This window comes from Hevea brasiliensis, chromosome 7 (assembly GCF_030052815.1).
Source record: "Hevea brasiliensis isolate MT/VB/25A 57/8 chromosome 7, ASM3005281v1, whole genome shotgun sequence".
NCBI classification, from domain to species: Eukaryota; Viridiplantae; Streptophyta; class Magnoliopsida; order Malpighiales; family Euphorbiaceae; genus Hevea; species Hevea brasiliensis.
In genome coordinates, this window is record NC_079499.1 from 2,412,192 (window position 1) to 2,435,071 (window position 22,880).

At 36.5% G+C, this 22,880-nt stretch overlaps 3 protein-coding genes across 3 annotated transcripts; 1 reads left to right on the forward strand and 2 right to left on the reverse strand.

Moving 5' to 3' along the window:
- Positions 1 to 1,493: 1,493 nt before the first annotated feature.
- Positions 1,494 to 5,251, reverse strand: LOC110655447 (protein SIEVE ELEMENT OCCLUSION C). The gene is made up of 7 exons (XM_058149668.1): positions 4,534 to 5,251; positions 4,192 to 4,299; positions 3,660 to 4,105; positions 3,293 to 3,405; positions 3,063 to 3,190; positions 2,317 to 2,805; positions 1,494 to 2,205 (listed from the first exon to the last, which is right to left on the reverse strand). The coding sequence occupies exons 1-7, from the start codon at positions 4,711 to 4,713 to the stop codon at positions 1,606 to 1,608; spliced, it is 2,064 nt and encodes a 687-aa protein (XP_058005651.1). The 5' UTR covers positions 4,714 to 5,251; the 3' UTR covers positions 1,494 to 1,605.
- A 1,096-nt stretch (positions 5,252 to 6,347) lies between these two features.
- LOC110655445 (cytochrome P450 86B1-like) lies at positions 6,348 to 8,214 on the forward strand. Its single transcript, XM_021811735.2, has one exon. The coding sequence runs from the start codon at positions 6,628 to 6,630 to the stop codon at positions 8,212 to 8,214; it is 1,587 nt and encodes a 528-aa protein (XP_021667427.1). The 5' UTR covers positions 6,348 to 6,627.
- Positions 8,215 to 8,332: 118 nt separating this feature from the next.
- On the reverse strand, positions 8,333 to 13,412 carry LOC110655443 (E3 ubiquitin-protein ligase RGLG2). Its single transcript, XM_058149667.1, has 11 exons — positions 12,571 to 13,412; positions 11,265 to 11,490; positions 11,062 to 11,175; positions 10,866 to 10,963; positions 10,100 to 10,179; positions 9,876 to 9,981; positions 9,648 to 9,775; positions 9,312 to 9,546; positions 9,127 to 9,183; positions 8,863 to 9,041; positions 8,333 to 8,743 (listed from the first exon to the last, which is right to left on the reverse strand). Exons 1-10 carry the CDS (start codon positions 12,832 to 12,834, stop codon positions 8,961 to 8,963), a joined length of 1,389 nt encoding a protein of 462 aa, XP_058005650.1. The 5' UTR covers positions 12,835 to 13,412; the 3' UTR covers positions 8,333 to 8,743; positions 8,863 to 8,960.
- Positions 13,413 to 22,880: the final 9,468 nt, after the last annotated feature.

A 22,880-nucleotide genomic window follows, 5' to 3' on the forward strand; every position in this document is an offset into this window, starting at 1 on the left:
TCTTGATTAGCGCCTAATTAAATTGTCCAAAAGTTTGAAAGCAACATTATCTCATAAATCCTGAATTTTCTTTTCCTTAATATATTATTGAGGCAGATTCTATGGTTACTTCGTTTAAAACAAAACAAAAATACTTTTTTATAGATAAAAAATTTAATGAAATTTATACATTTTATTTCAGAAATTTTAATAAATTAATATTTTATTTTAGTAAAATAATCATTTCGAAAAAAAATATTAGATTAATAAAAAATGACACTTCATCAAAAGATAAACATATATTTTTTTAAAATAATGTAATATAATATTATTTTAAATTAATAACAATCACTTTACATTTAATAATAAAAACATAAATAACACCATTTATTATTAATAATATAAAATAATATTTATTATATTTCATAAAAATTATCATATATATATATATATATTTAATAAAGCTCAACAATTTTTACATTAATTTTATTTTTTTTATGAAAATTGCTTTACCAAAAATAAAGTATTTTTTGGTATAAAATTTATAAAATAAAATACATTAATTTTGAAAATTTTAAATTTTTCATAAAACAAAATCATCTTATTTTGTTTTAAATAAAATAACAATAAAATCCACCTATGATTCATACTTGTCAACCTTAACCTCGCATCATTAGTCACGGTACTGGCTTTAATCTTCTATTTGTTAAACTTAGTTTAGGGTTTAGGAAGTTGTAAAAATGAATAAATGGCCCCACTGTTAAAGCAAACAGGGAAGGGACATCAAAAAAAGAAAAACAGGGAAAGCACATCTGATAAATTAAATAAATAAATAAAAACAGGGAAAGCACAAAAGGCAAAAGCCTGCTACTCAGCAGATTTGAGCATAAGGCAACAGATACATGCTGTGGGGTAGCCAAAGAAATTTTATTACCAAAGAAAGCGAAAGGCCAACTATATGCTTCCAAGTGGGGCTAAAATTGAAACAATGTCATATGCTTGTATTTCCTTATTGTGTTGCTGCAATGGTTTTGATACAGGGCCTTGAATACCTGATCGACACACAGCCTTCTTTCACAGAATTACTTCCTTGTCAGAATCAAGAAATAAGAACTACCAAGTTCATATGCATGTATCTGTTTGAGGTGTTCCAATGACAGATGCACATGTTCACATATGCACATGTATTGCTGATAATGTAATGGGAAAGGAAACTTCTTGTTTCATTCTTGTTTTAGTGCATTTTGGGTAATAACATGACAAAATCTACTCTTATCTTATCTCTTACTGTATCTTTAATATGGTCTTAACCTATCTGATCAGAATGAGAATCTGCAAATTTCTTTGACACTTTCTTATTTTTTATTGCTTGTTATTTTCCATTCTTTCCTTCACCAATAACTTTTCTTCTTTTCTTTTCCTTTCTCAAAATTGATATGTTTGCATGTAAAGATTTGCAGGATTACTAACACAAGCATAAAGAAAAGTAAACCAGATAAAAATCACCAGCCACAGAACATAACTATCACTAGTCTGTTTTTATGATTGCTTAGCAGTCAGTAAATCATCTCAAATAACATTCAAATTACAAGGCAGCATAGTTGAAATTGCCCATTTGATCTCATTTCATTCATATACAACATAACTCTCCATGGGACGCTTACACTTATTGCAGACTGCAATTTCTTCAACTAATCCTTCAGCGTAAGGAATAATATTAGAATGATTGCAAGGCCCTGGAATAGGAGGTGCTTCAAGGACACTTCTGAGTGCACCGAAGAATCCTAACTTCATCACATTTCCTCCCCATTCTGAAAACTTAGTCAAGCATTCCATTGCCTTTCTTCCTTGAAGCTTTACAATATCTGTTGTACTTCCTCTCCCTATTACCGCCCATCCCTCAGCAGTACTATCTAGCAGAGATGACACTTCCTCCTGAATATGATCTGAGATGATAGATTGCCCTAGTCGGAATATTGATCTTCTCATACTCTCCAACCGAATCCAAAAGAAATGTAATTTTGTGAAAGAGAATAAACTGCTGTGCATTTCTTCATTGATGGTGGCTAAAATTTGTCTTACATGTTCACTCCGATGCCTACTGCCAACATACACCATCTCAATCTGTACACCAACACTTCTACTTTCCTTCATTTTATCATTGAATTCTCTGATCCAGTCTTGGTTTTCACTTCCATAAATGCAAATGTTTCTCCCTTCTTCTACCTGACACCAATAAAAAGGAATAAGTACCAAGACCTGTAGTCATATACTTTAGAGCAAGGTAACGTTATTCTTTAATATGCAACATTAAAATATGCTTAATCAGTACCATACCCATCTAGTTAGAAGGGGGTCAATTTCGTCAACCAAAAGTTTCAGAGTCCAATTCTCTTCTTTCCAGAGCTGCTTTTCTCTTGAAGATGAGAATGGATATGCTTTGGCACCCCAGATCAATATCATATCAATTGCATTTGAATTTGTAACCATGCCTTGTGAATCCAACACTACCATAAGAGGGTCACATTTGAAGTTCCATACTTGTTTTATGTAGTTCACCACAGCAGAGTTGAGTAACCAAGGTCGCCGGAGTGAGTACCATGGCAATGAATTCGATAAAAGGTTGAATCTTTCTGCCTCAGCTTCAGTCCATTTATCAGAAAATGAAATTGGAACCCATACAATTTCATAACTTTCATCTAAATTCTTGTGAGAAAGATGATTATATGTTTGATGAACCAGCAGGAATAGTCCCTCTAGAGGGAGGAGCTCTGGCTCTGAGACCAAAAGTACAACTACCTTGTCTTTCAGTTCAGACACACCTAGCTGTCAGCAAGCAATATGAAATGGTAAGAGGCCCTTATTTTACATTTAGTTTTGTCAGCTTGAAGGAAAAGTAGGATATCAAATTCTAGAAACCTCTCTTCCTTTTTTTCAATTTTTTGGTTCAAGAAACTAATTTTGTCGTATTTGGAGCACAGTGCACCTTAGTTAACCAGAAGCATATCAGAATCATGCTTTAGCCCATCAGTAAACAGGCATATGGATGTGGGATTGATAGATGAAGACACTAGAGCAAATACCTTTTCTTGTGTAGAAGAATTCTTGAGTGGCAAGTCATCTTTCAAAGCCAATAACACGCCAAGAACCTCTTGGTTGTCAGCATGGGCCTCCTGGAAAATGTTTAACAGCTTCTGATGCAATCTTGTCTCTGCAAGTTATGCAGAAGATGAGGTGTTAAAAATACTGCAGTTTATGTTGCATTTACATACAGAACAGCTTCAGAACCATTCTGAAGAATCAGAACAGTAACCTATTTGTTGATGACAGAAATCCACTTGCCGATTGAGGTGACTGTATAAGCTGCTCAACCTATATACCAGACTTGAGAGCTGCCACACTGCAAGTGCTGTTTGATTTGAAGACCTGAAGAGAAAATGCATTGATTTTTAACAGCTATATCTGTAAAAATTTTCATAGGGATCTTAATTCTACTACAAAATTAAGAAACTTAAACAAATTTTCATCTCAAAAATACAAGAAAAAAAAACCTCCAAGAGTTTGGTTTCTGCAATACACTAGATCTGTTTAGCGATGTTAAGTGAATGCTCAGTATCTTGATAGAAATAATGAATTGAAAAGGTGCATATTTATATGCTGATTGAAGGGAAGGAACATGCACTTGCTCAGGCTTCATGGCTATCAAGTCTGTGATCTGGGAAGAGCATGCCAGTGTGCTTCTTGTGATCCAGTAAGCAGCTATATAAATATGAGACTTTGCTATTGCCATTGCTTCATCATCCAGCTTTACATATCTAAGTGGTAGGCCTTCAAATTTAATAATGCACTTTGTCACAGCCACCATTGTCTTAACCAACTTGCTTAAGGCCTTAAGCCTAGGCTTCAACATGCTTAAATCATTAGGTAACTGTTTAAGCATCGCAACTGATACTGCCAACGGATTGTGAGGGTATAGCTGCATTATCAGCCAGAATTCACCATAGCTTGTTGCAAATGCTGCAAGTATTAAAGCTAATTTGGCATCCCATCTGTATTTTCCAAGCAAATCAAACAAGATCATAGTCCTTGCGTGAAGATCCCCTTCACCAGCATTTTTGAAAAGCATCTGCAATCACAGAAAAGGGCAAAGGGATGCTAAAATGTTTGTGCACTTGCATCTTTGCAGAAGAGTTAAGTTGAATGCAGAATTACCTCATTTAAAATTTTATGGATGATCTGTCCCAATGATTCTTCTGCTCCAATTACTTCAATTTTGCTTATATCTTTCTCTGCAATGGCATCAATATGGAAGCTGCTAACCTGAAAATTGAACTTCAAATTCCGTATTCAAGTATACCTGTTTGAATTTAATTAAAATAACTAGTAGAATAGATTACAGCAGCCAGAGAAATATTATATGGGGCTACTGCAAGCATATAGAATCGATCACTTTCTTCGAAAAGTCAAACCATTTTGAAGAAAATATACATACATAAACACATGTATAGATATATAAATTTAGAATAAAAATATGTAGGCAATCATGAGACCCACTAGTACTTCTGATGTAGCAGTGTAAGACATGACATTCTCCGTTGCACAAAGCAGTAGCTCAGAATCTAGGCGACGACCATCAGGATCATGTGTCAGTAAGATCTTCTTTATGAGAATGTCTTCTGCCAGGAATGTTGATGAGGAATGCAAAGAAAATGGGTTGCTTCCAAAGAAGTTCATGGCCTAAGTGATCTGTGACTCCGAGACTAATCAATGAATGGGTTGATACATTGAGCTTTAGCTTATTGACAGATTGATGATGATGCTATTTATGGAAGGAAATGATGATATGTCAACAGTGATTCTGCCAAATGCACTAGTCTGAAATGATGGTAAAGCTATGGCTTTTGATTTGCTTGGAGATCACTAAAATAAGTGGTTCTTGATTAAAGACTCGTACTATGTACCACCCTTTTTGCACTTTTCCTTAATATATAACTTGGAAGGGACTAGGGTACCCATAATAATAGAAAAAAAATCAGGTAAACATAATTTTCTTTTTTAGCCTGTTCTTTTTATGTTCTAAATTTTCAGTTTGATTAATTAGTATATATTATTGATCTATCAAGAATTTCAATACATTATTTGTCTTGGAATTGAATGAAAAAAGTTCAAAGAAAATCAAAATAGAAAAAAGATAAAGGAGTTGTTCTTCAACGTTCTTTGCATCTTATTCTGTGGGAGCCAAAAAAGAAAGGAGGGCTAACAAAAAGAGGGAAAATTGAAAAGATAAGCAAGGGAATTAGCCTACAAGTTACTGGAAAAAATAATAATCCTACAAGATCTTATGTTAGACACATGTTTCAGTGTGTACTGCAGTAGGCATAGGAACTTCAAATACAAATTAAATTTTTAGAATTATATATTAGAAATTATTATTTTTTTTTTATTATTGGAGATGAGTGTTTATAGAATTTTGAAACAAAAAAAATAGACTTGAGAACATTTTTACAATATATATATATGTATTTTTTTTTTCTTCTTTTCCTTTTTTATTCTGCATCCACCAATGGTAAGGTGCGCTGCAAAATACCACCAGGGCTCAGTTTAAAATGGGAAAAAAAGAAAAGAAACTACAGATGCTTGGAGCTGAGACTTCTAATTGTGTTCCTGTAGTTCCTCAATCCTATTATTGATTCTGAACTTGAACTTCAATTCAAAGGCAAAATGTGGATTAAGTATGCTAATTTCAAAAGCGAAGAGACTTCTTGTTCCCTTACATTTGCTGGTTAAAGAGAGATTTCATCAGATTGAGATTGAACCTTTTGTCAGGTTCTCTCTCTCTTTTTCTTCTCCTCAATAATAAAATTGACTATTGAACTGTTTTACATGTTCAATCAATACTCTAACTAACAAATCATAAATCTCAATTGCAACTTGCAATGGATCAATAATTACAACTTATTACATTCCCTTAATAGAGTTCTTTTCATTATAAATCAGAAGATTGCTATAGGAATATGTGTGAGTTAATCCCATTCACAAAAATGGGCTAGAGAGAGAGAAACTTGTCCTTATTCAAGAAAATCAAAGTGGTAAATGAGAATCCCCTGAACAAAAATGATAAATAAGAAAATTATAATAGGATATAAGCATGTCAAAGAAGCAAAATTTTATTGTCAAAGAAATTTTCTTCGTGGTAAAACCAGCTGCACATGACATTGCAAAGAAACAATCAACTTTGAACACATCAAGGTAGATCTTAGTTGGTGTCTTGGCAAGTGTACATATTATAGAAACCTTGGACTTCTAAACAAAAATAGTTATTCAGGTTTTCTTTTCATTGTTAATAATTTCTTGTAAGACTCGCCTCATCCTCATCCTCATCTACAAGAAGAGGCAGATAGCATTTTCTTTGTAATATCAGTATGAAAAGCAATATGGCTAATAAAGCCAACTCGCATTTCTGTCATATATTCTTTAGCTCTTAAATTTGTTTTTATTACCATTCTTTGATCAATTGCAAAAGATGCTGATGCTACCATAAAGGCTCAGTTTACTTGCTTCAATGGCTAGCAAACTCAGATAGTCCACTGCTACCATAAAGGATCAATTACAACTGTTGCACACTGAAGGAAAGAAACAGAAACAACCATGGCAAGAAATGTGCTCTTCTCTGCAGTGGAATGGGTGTATGCCCACTCATCCTTTTGGGATGTAGCTCTTGCTTTATTGGGACTCTTTGTTTTCAGCTGTATACGTGAAAGACTCACCAACAAGGGCCCTATGCTATGGCCTGTCTTGGGGGTCATACCGACCATGTTACTCTATATCAATGACACGCTCAGTTTTGCCACCAGATCATTGATAAAAGCTGGCGGAACATTCCAGTACAGAGGTGTGTGGATGGGAGGGAATCATGGAGTCATGACGGCTGATCCTGTCAACATTGAGTATATGCTTAAGACAAATTTCAACAACTTCCCCAAAGGAAAGTACTATAGGGACAGATTTCAGGATTTGCTTGGGGATGGTATTTTCAATGCTGATGCTGAATTGTGGAAGGATCAGAGGCGAACAGCGAAAACGGAGATGCATTCAAGCCGGTTCATTTCTCATTCGTATCAAACCATGCAAGATCTAGTTCACCTGAAGCTGTTGAAACTAACAGAGAAGCTGGTGAAATCAGGGGATTGTTTTGATCTCCAAGAAATGCTGCTTCGTTTTACATTTGATAATATTTGCACTGCAGCTTTTGGGGTCGATCCAGGGTGTTTGAACCTGGATTTGCCTGAAGTTCCCTTTGCAAAAGCTTTTGAAGAAGCTACAGAACTCACTTTGTTCAGATTGTTGATGCCACCTTTCGTTTGGAAATCCATGAAGTTTTTAGGAATAGGATATGAAAAGAGGCTCAGTACAGCAATTAAAATCGTTCATGAATTTGCTGAGGAGACAGTGAAGGATCGAAGGAACAAACTAATCAAACTTGGCAGCTTAAAAGATCATTCTGATCTCTTGTCCAGCCTTATGGATACTGAATACACCGAAAAAGGCAAGAACCAGCTGCAATTCTCTGATAAATATTTTAGAGATTTCTGTGTAAGTTTCATTCTTGCAGGAAGAGACACAACTTCAGTTGCCTTGGCATGGTTTTTCTGGTTAGTACACAATAACCCAAATGTAGAAAACAACATTCTGTGCGAGATCAATGAGATTTTAGGTCTTCGCGAGTGCTGGAAAGAAAATGATGACATTGTTTTCACAGAGGAAGAATTAAAAAACATGGTCTATCTCCAGGCTGCATTATCCGAATCGATGAGGCTTTACCCATCTGTGCCAACAGAAATGAAAGAAGTCATAGAAGATGATGTGCTTCCTGATGGTTCTGTGCTGAAGAAAGGAGCCAGGGCTCTTTACTGCATCTTCTCAATGGCTAGGATGGAGTCGATATGGGGGAAAGATTGCTTGGAGTTCAAGCCAGAGAGGTGGATTAGGGATGGGAAATTTGTGAATGAAAATCAGTTCAAATATGCAGTGTTCAATGCTGGTCCAAGGTTGTGCTTGGGAAAGAAATTTGCATACTTGCAGATGAAGATGGTAGCTGCTTCAACCCTGTTAAGGTATTCTGTTAAGGTAGTTGAAGGACATGAAGTTGTTCCAAAAATCACCACCACACTATACATGAAAAATGGGTTGTTGGTAACTCTCAAGCCTAGGTTGGTGCCTGGTGGGCATTGCTAGCGCTACTATGTTTACAGTATAAATTATAAAAGGCTCCATTTGTGAAACCAAGTTCAAACTGGTTTCCCTTCAAACTGGTCAACCATTGCTAATTTCAAAGAGCTGCCACACAAGAAAATTAACAAAATAAAAACTTCATATACATTTCTCCTCAACCAGAAGGACAAAACTACAGATATCTTTTTCTCAATCACAAATGTTTCTCAAAAAAAAAAAAAAAATCACAAATGACTAGAGATTAAAACAAACAAAATAATAATGTGGACTCGAGTCCTTATTCATCTATCTGCCCTAAAACCCAAATCAACCAACAATCTAAAGAGCCTTTCAACAGCTAGATTCTGCTATAATCATATAGTGAAGGAGAAGCTTTGATGAGGAAGAATGACCATATTTGGCAGGACATTATAGAATCAAACTCTTGTTGCAAATATTTACCAGGCCCCAATAGTTATGCACTTCCCTTGCAGCTTGATTTTCCCTTTGTCTCATGCCAAAGAATACATCTACCAAGAAATGAGCCACACTCCTGCGCATCCCAAAAATGTCTCCTTCTCAGTTAAGCTCAATTAGAAATATAAATTTTCTGCTATTTGAAGAACAAGAAAAGAAAATAATGAGAAAAAGGATGGTAAGCAAATGGCTAACCTGTCCCTGCCTTCGGAAAATGGGCGTTTGAATCAGTTTTCACCGAACCAAACTCATTGGTGGCAGAGACCAATCTCAGAGATGTGCATTGAAGGTAATCAATACAGCCTGATTCTAGTCTGTATTGGGCTTCGACATATGGGGCATGATTGTAGGTCTTCTCCACACTCGCAACAAGTCTGAAATAGAGGAGGTATCAGCATGGCTATTTTGTCATGAACTCAATGCCACTGCAAAGCAACATAAGTATAGAAATAGTTTTACCTGATGCCCACAACCGAAGGCCATGTCCTTTTTATTAGTAAGACAAATGGGACAAACCTGGCAGTGAATAAAAAAAGAGGCAGGGTTAATATTCTTTTAAGAGATCCAAATGACAATGCAGGAGGTGTAGGTGATGATGATATCAACGTTCACGGAAAGAGCCTTTTGAGTAATAGTCTTTGCACCTGGTTATCATAAGTAGAACTTGAATATGAAGCTGTGTTTGCTGGCGTATCATATCCAGCAACTGGTGAGTCATATCCAGAATAGGAAGGTATTGATGAATCATATCCAGAATATGAAGGTGCACGTTGCTGAAAGCTGCTTGAGTGGGAAGGTTTTACACTGTTGCTGAAAGAAGATGGTCCATGAAGAGGTGGGGGTAGAGGAACCCTCTCTGAAGCATTCCCTGTCCGTCGACTGCTTTACCGATTGAACCAAAGCAATAGAAGTTATAAGATTTTAAGTGGAAGATAAAAATCAATTAACAAAAAGTCTACAAATTATGGCTTTGTAATTACCCCAATATGCCAAGCTCAATAGTTGCTTTGTATTGAGCAGGTATTTCCATCAATGCTGCTAGAGCAAACTCCGTCTCTTTTCTGGATTCGTTCACATTTTTTGACATTATTTCCGTGAAGTTCACAAACTAAGAAAACAAAGAAGAGCAATTGTTTCAATAAACGTGTGAACTTTCAACATGGAAGCCAAAAACACTTACATAAGTGCATGACGGAACTGCTGTTTACCTGGAAATTATCAAAGGCTCGAGCAGGGATGTTATCATCAAACTCTCTCATCATGTCCCATGGCCCATCACCAACCCCGACTAAAATTATTGATAAAGGATATTCACTGCAATGAAACAAGCATATGAGAAAGTGTTTAGGAAAACCCAAGCAACTAGCTTTTAAAAGATGCTTCTACTCTCTTTTTAATTTTCCAATTTTTTAAGAAAAATTTACTGGATTACCTTGCTTTTACAATTGCATCAATTGTCTTTTTCTCCTGTGGACTGAGTTGACCATGCTGTGTATCAACGCTCCTTGTTACCTGTCATGATTAGTAATTTCTGTGAGGCACAAACAATAGAATTTAATGCATTCACTACTCAAGGATGTAGAAGAACTATGCCTATCATGCAAAAATGGGGTATAAAATTTGGCCTGTGAGGGCTGAAGTAGGAAACTTGCAACTGCTTAAAATGAATGTCAACCAAAAATACATTACATATATATTTCTTGGACTGAACGATCAATGGCTAATACTAGAACATCAGAATGCAGCTCATGGAACAACAGCACACCAGTGTTTCCCAAGAGAGGTTTTTAACTACTTTAGGAGAGACAAGCCTTAGTTGGGTTTACTCTAGAAGACATGATGGTTTACAGAACATTTCTCATAACCTTTCATTTCCCATCACCTTTCAACATACATACATATCAATATTTCTACAGCAAGCACTTTAATTTTTGATGCTATTACGTCAGTGTTCCAAGAATTAGAATTGTCCCATCTCTAAGACCCTGGAAATGAGGTCTTGCAGGATTTATTATAAGTGTCCCATCTCCCGCATGTGGAATAAAAACTCACTGACTTTGGATGATGATAATGTTTAATGTTTCATTTGTCATAAATCCTAGAACAATCCATAATAAAGTTGACTAGTTACAAATTCTATGAATCTGGCAATCCTGACTTGCTCTGAAGGAGGAAGGTCCAACTTGATGGTGGCTTACCTGCCCATCAGCAATTATCAACAGGACATGGTACTGTCCAGCACTTTGCTCAACAATAGTAACGGCCATGTCAATGATGGGTGCAAAAGATGTTGGTCCTGCCGTAAAAAATATAAAAATGTGCCTTAGAACTAAGTGGTAGAACATTATTGATGCTGTAACATACATAGACTAATGGAATAAATAGAATCCACACCTGCAAGTTTGAGTTGGGGAACAATTTCTCTGTACTGTGTTAGCACTTCCTCAAATCCATTGCAGAATCTTTCATCTTGATGGAAACTGAAGACATCTTGATCATGAGTGGATGCTGAAAAATACACAAGACAAATATGATCTCCATATTCCAGATATTACTTCTACATTGAATAGCTAAGAGAATGCTTCAGATGAAACTACCATCTCCAAATCCAAAACATGGAATTAAGTTATCTTCATCGAATGCAGATAAAGTCCGGCCAATAATTGATATTGCCTGTTCATATGGATTTTGTCCATTGCCAATATGATGTAAGCTTCGTCGATTGAATGATCTTGCTCCTGTCCACTCATTGCTTTTTGTGAAATCAATGCCAACAATGAGATTAGAAGACTCCAGGCCAGATTGAGCAAGAGCAGCAGTGACCTGTAGTTAATGATCTCTATTATTTATCATCACAAGTTCAGTACTGAAATTATCTAACAAAGAGGTACGTTGCCATAAAAATTATTCACAATCAAACAATGGGAAATTCTTAATAGCCAGAAATAAGCAAAAAGTTATCAAAGAAGTTGCAGAGAGAAATTAGAGCATTAAAAAAAATAAAAATCTTGTAACAGGATATCATTGTCAGCCAAGTCACAAGAAGTCATATTTTTGTCACCACCATTTTCAACCACAACAATCCACCTTATCCTTTAATTTCAATTTTGTGATTAATATATTCCATTTGGATAGATGCATATTTAACAGGATGACGTTTTTGAAATTACCATATATTGAAATTCTATGATCTTTCACTTGAAAAATAAATTCGAATCTATAATTGGATAATTTACTAGCATTCTATAGCGATTCACAGTTCTAAATGTAACAATATTATTGATTCTTTTTTTTTTTTTTTGGTTATATTTCAACGTTGTCGAGTCAATCCAAATTTCACGTCCTTTTCAATAACATCCTTCAGAATTATCCAGAACAAAGGGTCATAAAAAACCCCATAAAAGGTCCGGCTGCCATTGGCTATTCCTCTCCTGGTCCACTCAAAAAAAGTTAATTTGATTCTGCCATACCAGTTCAACTTAAATATCATCATTCATCAAAACATCTTCCAAAATTGTTTCTTGGCATCTAAATTTGAGTCACAAGGCATTTGTTTTGTTACACACAATCCAACCAGAAAAATTCACCTAATATTTTGGTCGCACTGTTATGCTTGAGATCAAAGATTTTCAAGTCAACAAAAATACCAATACTCATGCTCAGAAGCTTAACACCATCATCGTCAATCTATGCTTATCACCACCCCTCAGGAGATCATAATCTAATCCCAACAAAGAACTAATCACAGACACAGGCCTTCATATCAATCTTCACCCTTGGCCTTCCACTTAGTCTAGTCACTAGAGCCCTTCAGTCTTATTGCACATAGGCTAAGAATAAAAAGGTAATATAAAACAGAAATAAATCACAATTCAGAAATATACTGAAAAATTATGGTCCAACCTGATCCAAGGTCTTGTAATCATCAGCAATCCTGGAGTATTTCCTATCCAACCTCCTCTGTGGCTGAGGCCTTTCTGCTTCATAACTATAAGAAGAAGTAGAGGGCTGATGTTGCTGAGGCGTGTAATATTGGTTTTGTTGAGATGGATATGGATATGGTGATGCTTGCGGGTATCCGTACTGATTCCATGATGATGATGAATTGGATGCACCGTATGATGAAATATGCCTCCTACTCGACCCTTTTGAGCTCTTCCCTCCCATCAATCAGCTAACAAACTCCTCCAAATTTCAAGACTCAAAACCTCTTTCTCTCTCTTTTTTTTTTGACTTGCAACCTCTTTCTCTCTCTTATCAACAGCACCTGAAACTTGAAATAACAATAAAGTTTGGAAATGGCAAAATTGGAGAATACAAAAGATCTTGAGATTTTATAATAAATTTGGTTCCTGCGGGCTTATCTAAGTCTTCATATTGAAGAAGGTAAAGATAATTATAAGGAAATTTCTGAGTCGACCACGAAAAATAAACCACCGATATGAAACAAAGACCAAGACAATTTACAAGTCGGCTACAGAAAATGACCAATTCAAAGATCTGCCGCCGACTACAGAAATGTTTCTGCAAAGAACAGCACCTTCCTGTAAATTTGATAGAAAGAAAATATAATACTTGATTAAAACATCAAAAACAAGCAGTATCAGAAGGGGAGCTCAAATGGGTTTTGCGAGGAGCACGCAACACTGAACTGATGATGGAAGCAAATAAATAATATACACGCAAACTCACAGGCAAGCAAAAAGAAGCACAAACAGAGGCGGCTGTAAGTATTTCTTTGGTCAACTCCAATTCTGTCATCTACTATTGTGTTATAAAAGGCCAATGAACGAGCTTCACCCGAACTTAGAACGGACAGTCCGCACATTCAAACTCGGAGCCGGGCAGAGTTACTTGATAGAGTCCACCCATTGGATCTCGAAGACGGATACCAAGTTTTGACCCATTTCGAAGAGATCAAATAAGATCCGAGAGACTCTTCAAGCTTGGACTATACTACTGATCACGTCTAATTCCCAATATAATTTAAAGATAATTATCGTTACAACTTAAATAGAAAATCGATGAGAATTTAACTAATATTTCATCTTAATTACTCTAAAAATAAAGTAAAGCTTCAGAATATATATGCAAATAATACTCTCACTCATATTATACTAAATACTTTTATTACTGACTTGAGCATCAGAGTGGTTGCTAACCACCATCGGCCCTCACCAGGAGACCCTTAATCCGGCCAAATCTAATATCCAGGAAATCCACGACAACATTAGTTAGCGTTATTTATGAGGAAAAACCACCAGTTGTTTTTTTCCTTCACTTTCTCATTTGAGCATTGTTCATGGTTTTTTCTGAATTTTTTTTTTTTAGATTTCGTTATAACAATCTCATGGTGTATGCTGGTTCAAACTCTAAAAAGATACCTTTAGAAATCTTAGGAGAGATGGACGCTCCACCAATGGTAATAGACCTACAACTCAATGCAATAGCCCATGGAACCCAGGTAGGAGGCCTTTCTGATCCCGATTCTATGATCAGAAGAATTAAGGAAATGAAAGTTATATTGGAATCATTAAAGAAAGAATATGAATAGAATATTAAGGGTAGCACCCCTAATATGCCAGTGATAATACCGCTACCTCCTCCTTTCGTAACCACCATAACATCTAGAAAGCTAGTCAAAGAGGTGAAATCTGGAACCAGTAAAAGTAAGGCTAAGAGAGTTTATTCGGATGATGACGAATCAGATTCTGAACAGAATGGCCTTAGCCAGAAAATTGCACACACTTCTCACGATGATAATTATGGAATGAGAGATGGTTCACCATTGAGTGAAGAAATATTATCACAAGTTTTCCCATCCAAGTTTAAATTATCAACTCTAGAAAAATATGATGGGACCTCTAATCCTAGGAGCCACTTGGCAAATTTTCATACAAGGATGCTTTTATATAATGTTAATAATTTTATTTTGTGCAAGATTTTTTCAACGATGCTAACAGGACTAGCCCAGAAGTGGTATCAAAGGCTCCCAAACGGTTCTATAGAAAACTTTGAACAGCTAGCAAGCTCATTCAAGCAGACATTTGTGAGCTGCATCCCACCCAGAAAACTATCATCTGATCTCATGAAGATACGACAAGCGGAAGCAGAATCTCTTAAAGACTATGTATCCAGGTTTAATGCAAAAGCTATTTAGATAAAAAAAACCTTAATCACGAAATAGCCTGTGAAGCAATAAAAAAGGGATCTAGAAATAACAGATTTATGGTTTCCTTAATAAAAAATCCGAGTGTAGACTATAAGTACCTGATGGAACGAGCAAAGAAGTATATTAGGTTGGATGATGAAAGAACAACCTTGAAAGATGAACGGCACGCAGGCCAAAGTTCAGAAAAGAGATATGAAAAAAGACGTAGTGACCGACAAGCTTATAGTTCAGATTCTAGAACCTCTCGATGAGATTAGTACAGCTCTTATAAGTCACTGACAGAGTCCAGAGCCCAGGTATTAATGTGGATAAGAAGAATGGCTAAGAAATTAAATGGCCACAAAAAATGAAACTAGAAATCGCAAATCAGAGAGACAAAAAGAAGTACTGTCATTTCCATGACGATTATAGACATACCACAGATGAATGTCAACAACTGAAGGATGAAATCAAAAAACTCATTCGACAAGGAAACCTCAAAAGGTTTGCTAGGACAGAAGGGAGACAGGAAAAATTAAAAGACAAGAGCCAAGAAAAATACGACAAAGAAAAGCCCATCGGAGTCATCAATGTCATAGCAGGAGGACCAAAAGGGCATAAAAGTAGTAATAAAAGGGCAGCTGAGGCTCTTAACTTGGAAAATATATTTTCCATTGACACAAAATCCATCTCCAGGGACCCGATCATTTTCGAGCTAAAAGACTACGAAAATATTAAAAGACCTCATTCTCCTCCGGTGGTTAATATTTTCTCAACAAGTACATGGTACGAAGAGTTCTCATTGATACAGGCAGTTCAGTCAACTTAATCACTTTAGAAGTTTACAAGAAGCTAGGATTGAAGAAAGCAGATCTCACCAAAGTAGCTTTCCCCTTGATCAGACTAGGAGACAAAACCGTACCAATAGCTGAAATCATAAATTTAACTGCAATTTTAGGCGATGAAGTTTACAAGCATATAATACACGTGGAGTTCATAGTAGTGGACATCCCACTATCTTACAATGCCATATTGGGACGACCAATTTTAAATAATAACAATATCTTAATTAACATGGACTATTTATGTTTGAAACTTCCAGCATCAAGTGGAATAGCCGCGATAAGAGAGAGCTAGAAATCAGCCCAAGAATGCTATAGTCGATTTACAAACATATCAGGCAAGACCATGCTGCTAGTCAATCTCTTAGAAAAACCAGTAAGCAACATCTCTCCATAGTGGACAAATCAGATAAAAGAGGTTGAGCTCTACGAGGGAAAAAAGATCAGGATAGGCACTACGCTGCAAGGCCCAAACAACGATGAGCTCATCAAAATGCTTATTGAGAGATTGTCCACCTTTGCTTGGAGATCGAAAGAGGTGCTAGAGGTAGATCCAACAGTCATGGTCCATAGCCTCAATGTTGACCTGATCACCAAGCCAGTATAATAAAAGAAAAGGAAAATTATGATGGATAGGCAGCAAATCATTATAGAGGAGGTCCAAAAGCTATTAAAAGCAGGTCTCATAAAGGAGGTCAAATACTCGATATGGCTAGTGAACATGGCCCTAGTTAAAAAGTCAAACGGTAATGGAGGATGTGCGTCGACTTTACCAACCTCAATAGAACATGGCCGAAGGATTGCTACTCGCTATCAATAATCAATAAGCTAGTCGAATCCACAACCAGACATTCTGTGTGCTCTCTAGTAGATGCCATGTCAGGGTACTATCAGATAAAGATGGATCTTGAAGATGAGGAGAAGACAACATTCATCATGGACATAGACATCTTTTGTTATAATATAATGCCTTTTGGCCTTAAGAACGCAGGTGTAACTTACCAAAGACTGGTCACCAAAATTTTTAAAAATCTAATTGGCAAGATGATAGAGGTACACATGGATGATATGATCATAAAGAGCAAAAATCTAAAGGATCATCCAAAAGATATCACAAAGGCATTCGACATCTTCGACAAGGTCAGAGCTGAACCCAAAAAAATGCATGTTCTGAGTCAAAGCAAGAAAACTTAGCATTTTTAATCTCAGAAAAAAGAATAGAGGCTAACCCTGAAAAAATTAGACCCATTATGGAGAATAACCGTGCTTGGGCTTTTTATGTCGTACTCAGCAACGAAATGTCTACCATTATACAAAGCGCTCAAAATGAAGAAGAGCTTCAAATGGGGAGAACACCGTCAGGTAGCTTTCGATAAACTCAAAATTTTTTTAACAAACCCTCTATTGGACTCGCTCAGACAAGGCAAGATCCTGTATCTTTATCTTGTAATGATTGAGGAGACTGTGAGCTCAATTCTATAAAGAGAAGAAGACAGACAGCAAAGACTAATTTACTATATGCACTAAGTGCTGAAAAGAGCCGAACTTAAGTATCTAACCGTAGAAAAATTAGCCTTTATCGTACTCTTAATAGCCACAAAGTTAAGATCGTACTTCGAGTGCCACACTATCGAAGTATGTACAAACTACCCCTTAAGAAAGATCTTGCAAAGGTCAGACACGTCAGGTCGCTTATCCACTTGGTCAGTAATATTAGGAGCCTACAACAATAGGTATGTACCTCGAACAGCCCTAAAGGCACAGGTCCTTACTAATTTCATTATCGAACTCACACCATTGTCGGAAGCGAAAATAGAGCAGAAAGCAACATGGAGTGTTTGGGTTGACAGAGCAGCAGGCACCAGCAGATTTACAATTGGGATTGTCTTAGAAGGCCCTCAAGGCATAAAACTCAAGTATGCTACACTACTGAACTTCCAGGCTACAAATAATGTAGTCGAGTACGAGGCTTTGTTGATCACCCTATACATAATTAAAGAGGTAAGAACTCCCAAATGTTACTATATATTCTGACTCTTAGTTAATAGTGAATCAGTGTTAGGGTAGTTTCCAAGTGTGGGACCCAAACCTAGAAAAATACGAAGCCAGGATACAACAGTTAATAGCCCAAATCTGTTTCAACTTTGGAGAAGTCATGTGACACCCCTTACCCGTCTACAATGTAGCCGAGCAAGTTATGCCACTCAGTGTGCCGGAGCACCAATTTATGTTTTTATTACAATTTATCCCTTTATAATTCATTTATTTTCAATTTTGATAAATCTGAATTTATCCGCAAATTTTATAGAAAATCCGGCAGAGTGCCGGCTGTAAATTGGAAAAACAGTTCTTCTAAACCTGTTTAAAAACACTTCCAAAATAATTTTCAAATCCAAACTCCATTATATATATTCAAGTCAATCTCAAAATCTCAATCTCAATCACGATATTGTTTTCAAAACTTTTCTGTTCACTTCATCACTTGAAGCATATTCACAAATAATTCTCAACATTTCATTTATCAACATACATAATGCAGAAAATCTCAATAATATGAAATTTCATATATTTACATTAATAAATAATTACAGGAGTTTATAATTACAATTCAAACTAATACAAAATGCAAAATACAAAAGGGCCACCTATAGTCCTAATGTCCTACCATATGCAGTGCAGATGTGAGGTGACTCGACTCTGACATACTCAAGACTCACCGTCGATGTCTGCTGGGCTCCCCAGCTAGGTCTCCAGTACCTGCGCGTGACAAAAGCGACGCGCTAAGCAATTCTGCTTAGTGGTGATAATATAAAATAAAATAAAATAGAATAAAATAATAATGCAGAGTGTATGATTTCATTTTTGGGTAGACTTAATTTCTGGTATTGTTTGTAGTATTATTCACTTAAAATTTTATACGGTTTATTATCATTGCCCGAGTAACCCATACTAGTTGACTGGACTGGATAAACGGGTAAACTGGCACTGGGTACTAAGTACCTCGGACCATCACACCATCGGTCACATTGTGTCTCTAATAAGTCGTAATAATTATCAGGGTCAAAACCCAAGCATATCAACTCAAATAACATAGCCAAAGGCTATTATTTCACAGAATGGCATGGGAAAGCCATGAAACACAGAATGGCATGAAGCCATATGCAGTACTGCTAACAGAACCCTATTGGCATGCCAAGCTATCCAAACCAATCTTGTTAGGTATACTAGGGCATTTTACACTTTTAAGTTTTACAATTTTTGAATTTCAAGTTTGGTGTTACTATTCACTTCATTAGTCAACAAAAATGTTAACTTTTGCATAGACAATAGGTACATTAGTTTTAATACTCCAAACATACCACATTTTGCATTCAAATTTTGTTGGTATTGGTTGCCAATACCATTTCTAAGCTTAATGTTAAGTAAGCAGAATTTTCAGTTTTCATGTCTCATCTTTACTGTTTCATTAGTCATTTTTGTAGTGAGAATTTGGTAAAATGATCAACATGAAAGTTGTTCCTTATTTTGTCTAGTTGAATTTCTTTTTTTGAATTACTCCATTTGGAGTTTTGTAACTCAAGTTATGGTCCAAAAACCATAACTGGCCGGATTGGAATTTTTCTGGATTGACCATATCTACAGTGCAGTGAACAGTGACTGCAACTCCCTTGTTGGATAGGTTCTGGTCATAATTTGGGGTAGGTTTCTTCATAAAAGTTGTTGGTCTATATCTCAGCTTGTTGCTGGTAAAATTTCAGGTCAGTTGGACCTTTCTACATTGAGTTATGGCCAAATGAACAATCACTGTTCATTTGGTCATTCTGCAGAAACAGCCTGCAGGTCACCCGGATTTGAGCAAGCTTTTGGTCCACTTGGTTTGGTTTTATGGGCATGGTTTCTTCACCAAAGTTGTGCCATTATGTGTCTAGTTTCATGTCCAATTGGCCTTGCACCAATTGAACCTCTACAATTTAAGTTATGGCTGCCCAAACCTGCTGGACTCATGTCCAATTCTGCAGGTCACCAAGGGCAGCCACTCCCATCTCAATTCCCACTACATAAACCACTTCATTTCTAAGTTACACACAGCCAAATGGTCAGTATTCGACCATTAAAACATACTTTCACCATTAAAAAATTAAGGTATCCAATTTATGCCCAAACCCTAACCCTAATATCACAAGTTATGCATTTACATACCTTCCATTGTCCTAAGCATTGTATTGATGTTAAAGGCAGCCAAATTGCACTTTAACTCTAAGAAATCTTCAAAACTCTACTAGGTTTAAGGCTACCCAAAACTTTGGGATGGGTATACCGAAGATATTTAACAAATTTCCTTGCAATTTTGCACTCAAATATACTTTTTCAACATAAATTTGAAGAGAGACATGAATTTAAGTCACTAACCTCTTTGGATCTAAGTTTGGGTCTTGCAAAACTTCAATTTTCCTTCAAAAATTTGCTGCCCAAAGCTTCCTCAAGGTGTGGGGTGAATTTTTTGTGAAGACAACTAGGGTTTTTTATGGTGAGAAAGGGTGTGGATTCAAGCTTTCCAAAGCTTGCTCATGGTGGCTATGGTGTGAGAGTTTTACGTTAAGGAGAAGAAGAGAAGAAGTCTGATTTTTTTTTTGTTCCTTTTCCAGCCCATTTGTCTCTTTTATATATGTTTATGCCATGTGTCAAGATTGGGTTGGTTGGGAGAATTTTAAATGACATCATGGTGATGTCATAAATCCATTTTCTATCATTTCTCTCTATTTTATGTCTATTTAATTGCAATTAAATTTTTGAAAATATTTATTTATATTTTATATTATATAAATTATTTATTTAACTGGACAAGTTGGCCAAAAATCATCTCTGAAGATGAAATGACCAAAATGCCCTCCGTTTGGCTTAACGGGCCAAAATTATCTTTACCGATTGAAAAATTTTTCTAAGTATTTTCTTGGCATTCTAATGCCATAAGAACCTCAATGAACCTTCTCTGGGGTCTTAAGAATTATTTTATAATTTTTCCTAATTTTTTTTATTTATTTTTTACTTATTTATTTTTTTTAGTTAATTTTTGGTTCCTCACTTTAGTTTAAATATTTTTCCGAATTCTAGCTGTCCGGACCGACACTGGTAACCGGAACAGTAGACTGTATGGACTAGCTAAAATGAGGATGTTACAACTCTTCCCCTCTAATAAAAATTTCGTCCTCGAAATTTACTTGATGCAAACAGTTGAGGGAACTATTGCCTCATTATCTCTTCGCTTTCCCAAGTTGCCTCTTCAGTGTTGTGGTGCCTCCAAAGCACTTTCACCAGTGGAATTTGTTTATTTCTCAGTTCCTTCACTTCCCGAGCTAGGATTTGTATAGGTTCTTCTGTATATGTCAAGTCTAGTTGGATTTCAATCTCTTCCATGGAAATGACATGTGAAGGATCTGAGCGATATCTTCTCAGCATAGAAACATGGAATACATTGTGTATTTTATCCAGTTCTGGTGGTAAAGCTAGCCGATAAGCCACTGGTCCCACACGTTCAATGACTTCATATGGGCTAATGAACCTAGGGCTTAACTTACCCTTTCTCCCAAACCTCAGTACTTTCTTCCATGGTGAGACTTTGAGAAACACTTTATCGCCAACTGCATATTCTATCTCTTTTCTCTTTAAGTCGGCATAAGATTTCTGTCTATCTGAGGCAACCTTCAGGTTAGCTTTGATTATCTTCACTTTTTCCTCAGTCTGTTTCACTAGGTCTGGTCCTACCAGCTTATCTTCACCCAATTCAGTCCAACACACTGGGGTTCTACATTTCCTTCCATACAGTGCTTCATACGGGGCCATTTGGATGCTAGCTTGGTAGCTATTATTGTATGCGAATTCTGCTAGTGGGAGGTATCTATCCCAACTCCCCTCAAACTCAATGACACAATTCCTTAGCATATCCTCCAGGATCTATCACATAATTCACATTGTTACTATCATTTTAATTTATTAATTGCAAAAATTCAATTAGTTCTTAGGTTTACCTGGATTACTCGTTCTGACTGTCCATTCGTCTGGGGATGAAAAGCCGTGCTAAAGCGAAGTTGTGTGCCCAAGGCTTTTTGCAACTTTTTCCAGAATCTCGATGTAAACCTTGGGTCTCAGTCAGATATGATGGAAAGTGGGATTCCATGTAGTCTAACTATCTCACTAATATACAATTCTACTAGCTTCTCCAATGAGTAGTCAATCCTAACTGGCAGAAAATGTACTGACTTTGTCAATCTATCCACTATCACCCACACTGCATCATGCTTCCTTTGGGTGAGAGGTAGACCACTAACAAAATCCATAGTGACGCGGTCCCATTTCCATTCAGGTATGCTTATAGGTTGTAGTAATCCTGATGGAACTTGATGTTCTGCTTTAACTTGCTGACATGTCAAACACTTAGTCACATAGTCAGCTATATCCCTCTTCATACCAGGCCACCAATAATGAGGCTTCAAATCATTATACATTTTTGTGCTTCCCGGGTGCATAGCATAAACACTAGTGTGTGCTTCTTTCAGAATACCAGTCTTCAGTTCCCCATCATCTGGTACACACACTCTTCCTCTGTAGTGCAGACACCCATCTGCTTTCACCTCATAATCAGTTTCCTTCCCCTCTGGAATTTTACCCACAATGGCCATTAGTTTTTCATCTGCCCTCTGCCTATCTTGTATCTGCTGTAGCAGGGTTGGCCTTACTTGCAACTCAGCCAAAATAGCTCTATCTTGAGCTAAGGACAGACAGGCATTGAGTGATCTTAAAGCTGTGATGGATTTCCTACTCAAAGCATCAGCAACTACATTTGCCTTCCCAGGATGATAATCTATCACACAATCATAGTCCTTTAGAAACTCAATCCATCGCCTCTGTCTAAGATTGAGCTCCTTCTTGATTGGCAAATATTTTAGACTCTTGTGGTCTGTATAGATGTAGCATTTTTCGCCATATAAATAATGCCTCCATATCTTCAGTGCGAAGATAATTGCTGCTAACTCCAGGTCATGAGTAGGGTAGTTCTGTTCATGTGGCCTTAACTGCCTAGAAGCATAGGCGACCACTTTCCCCTCTTGCATCAATACACACCCTAGCCCATTATGTGAGGCATCACTGTAGACCACAAAGTCTTTTCCGACACCGGTGTGTTAACACTGGTGCTTCACAACATAGCCTTCAGCCTCTCAAAA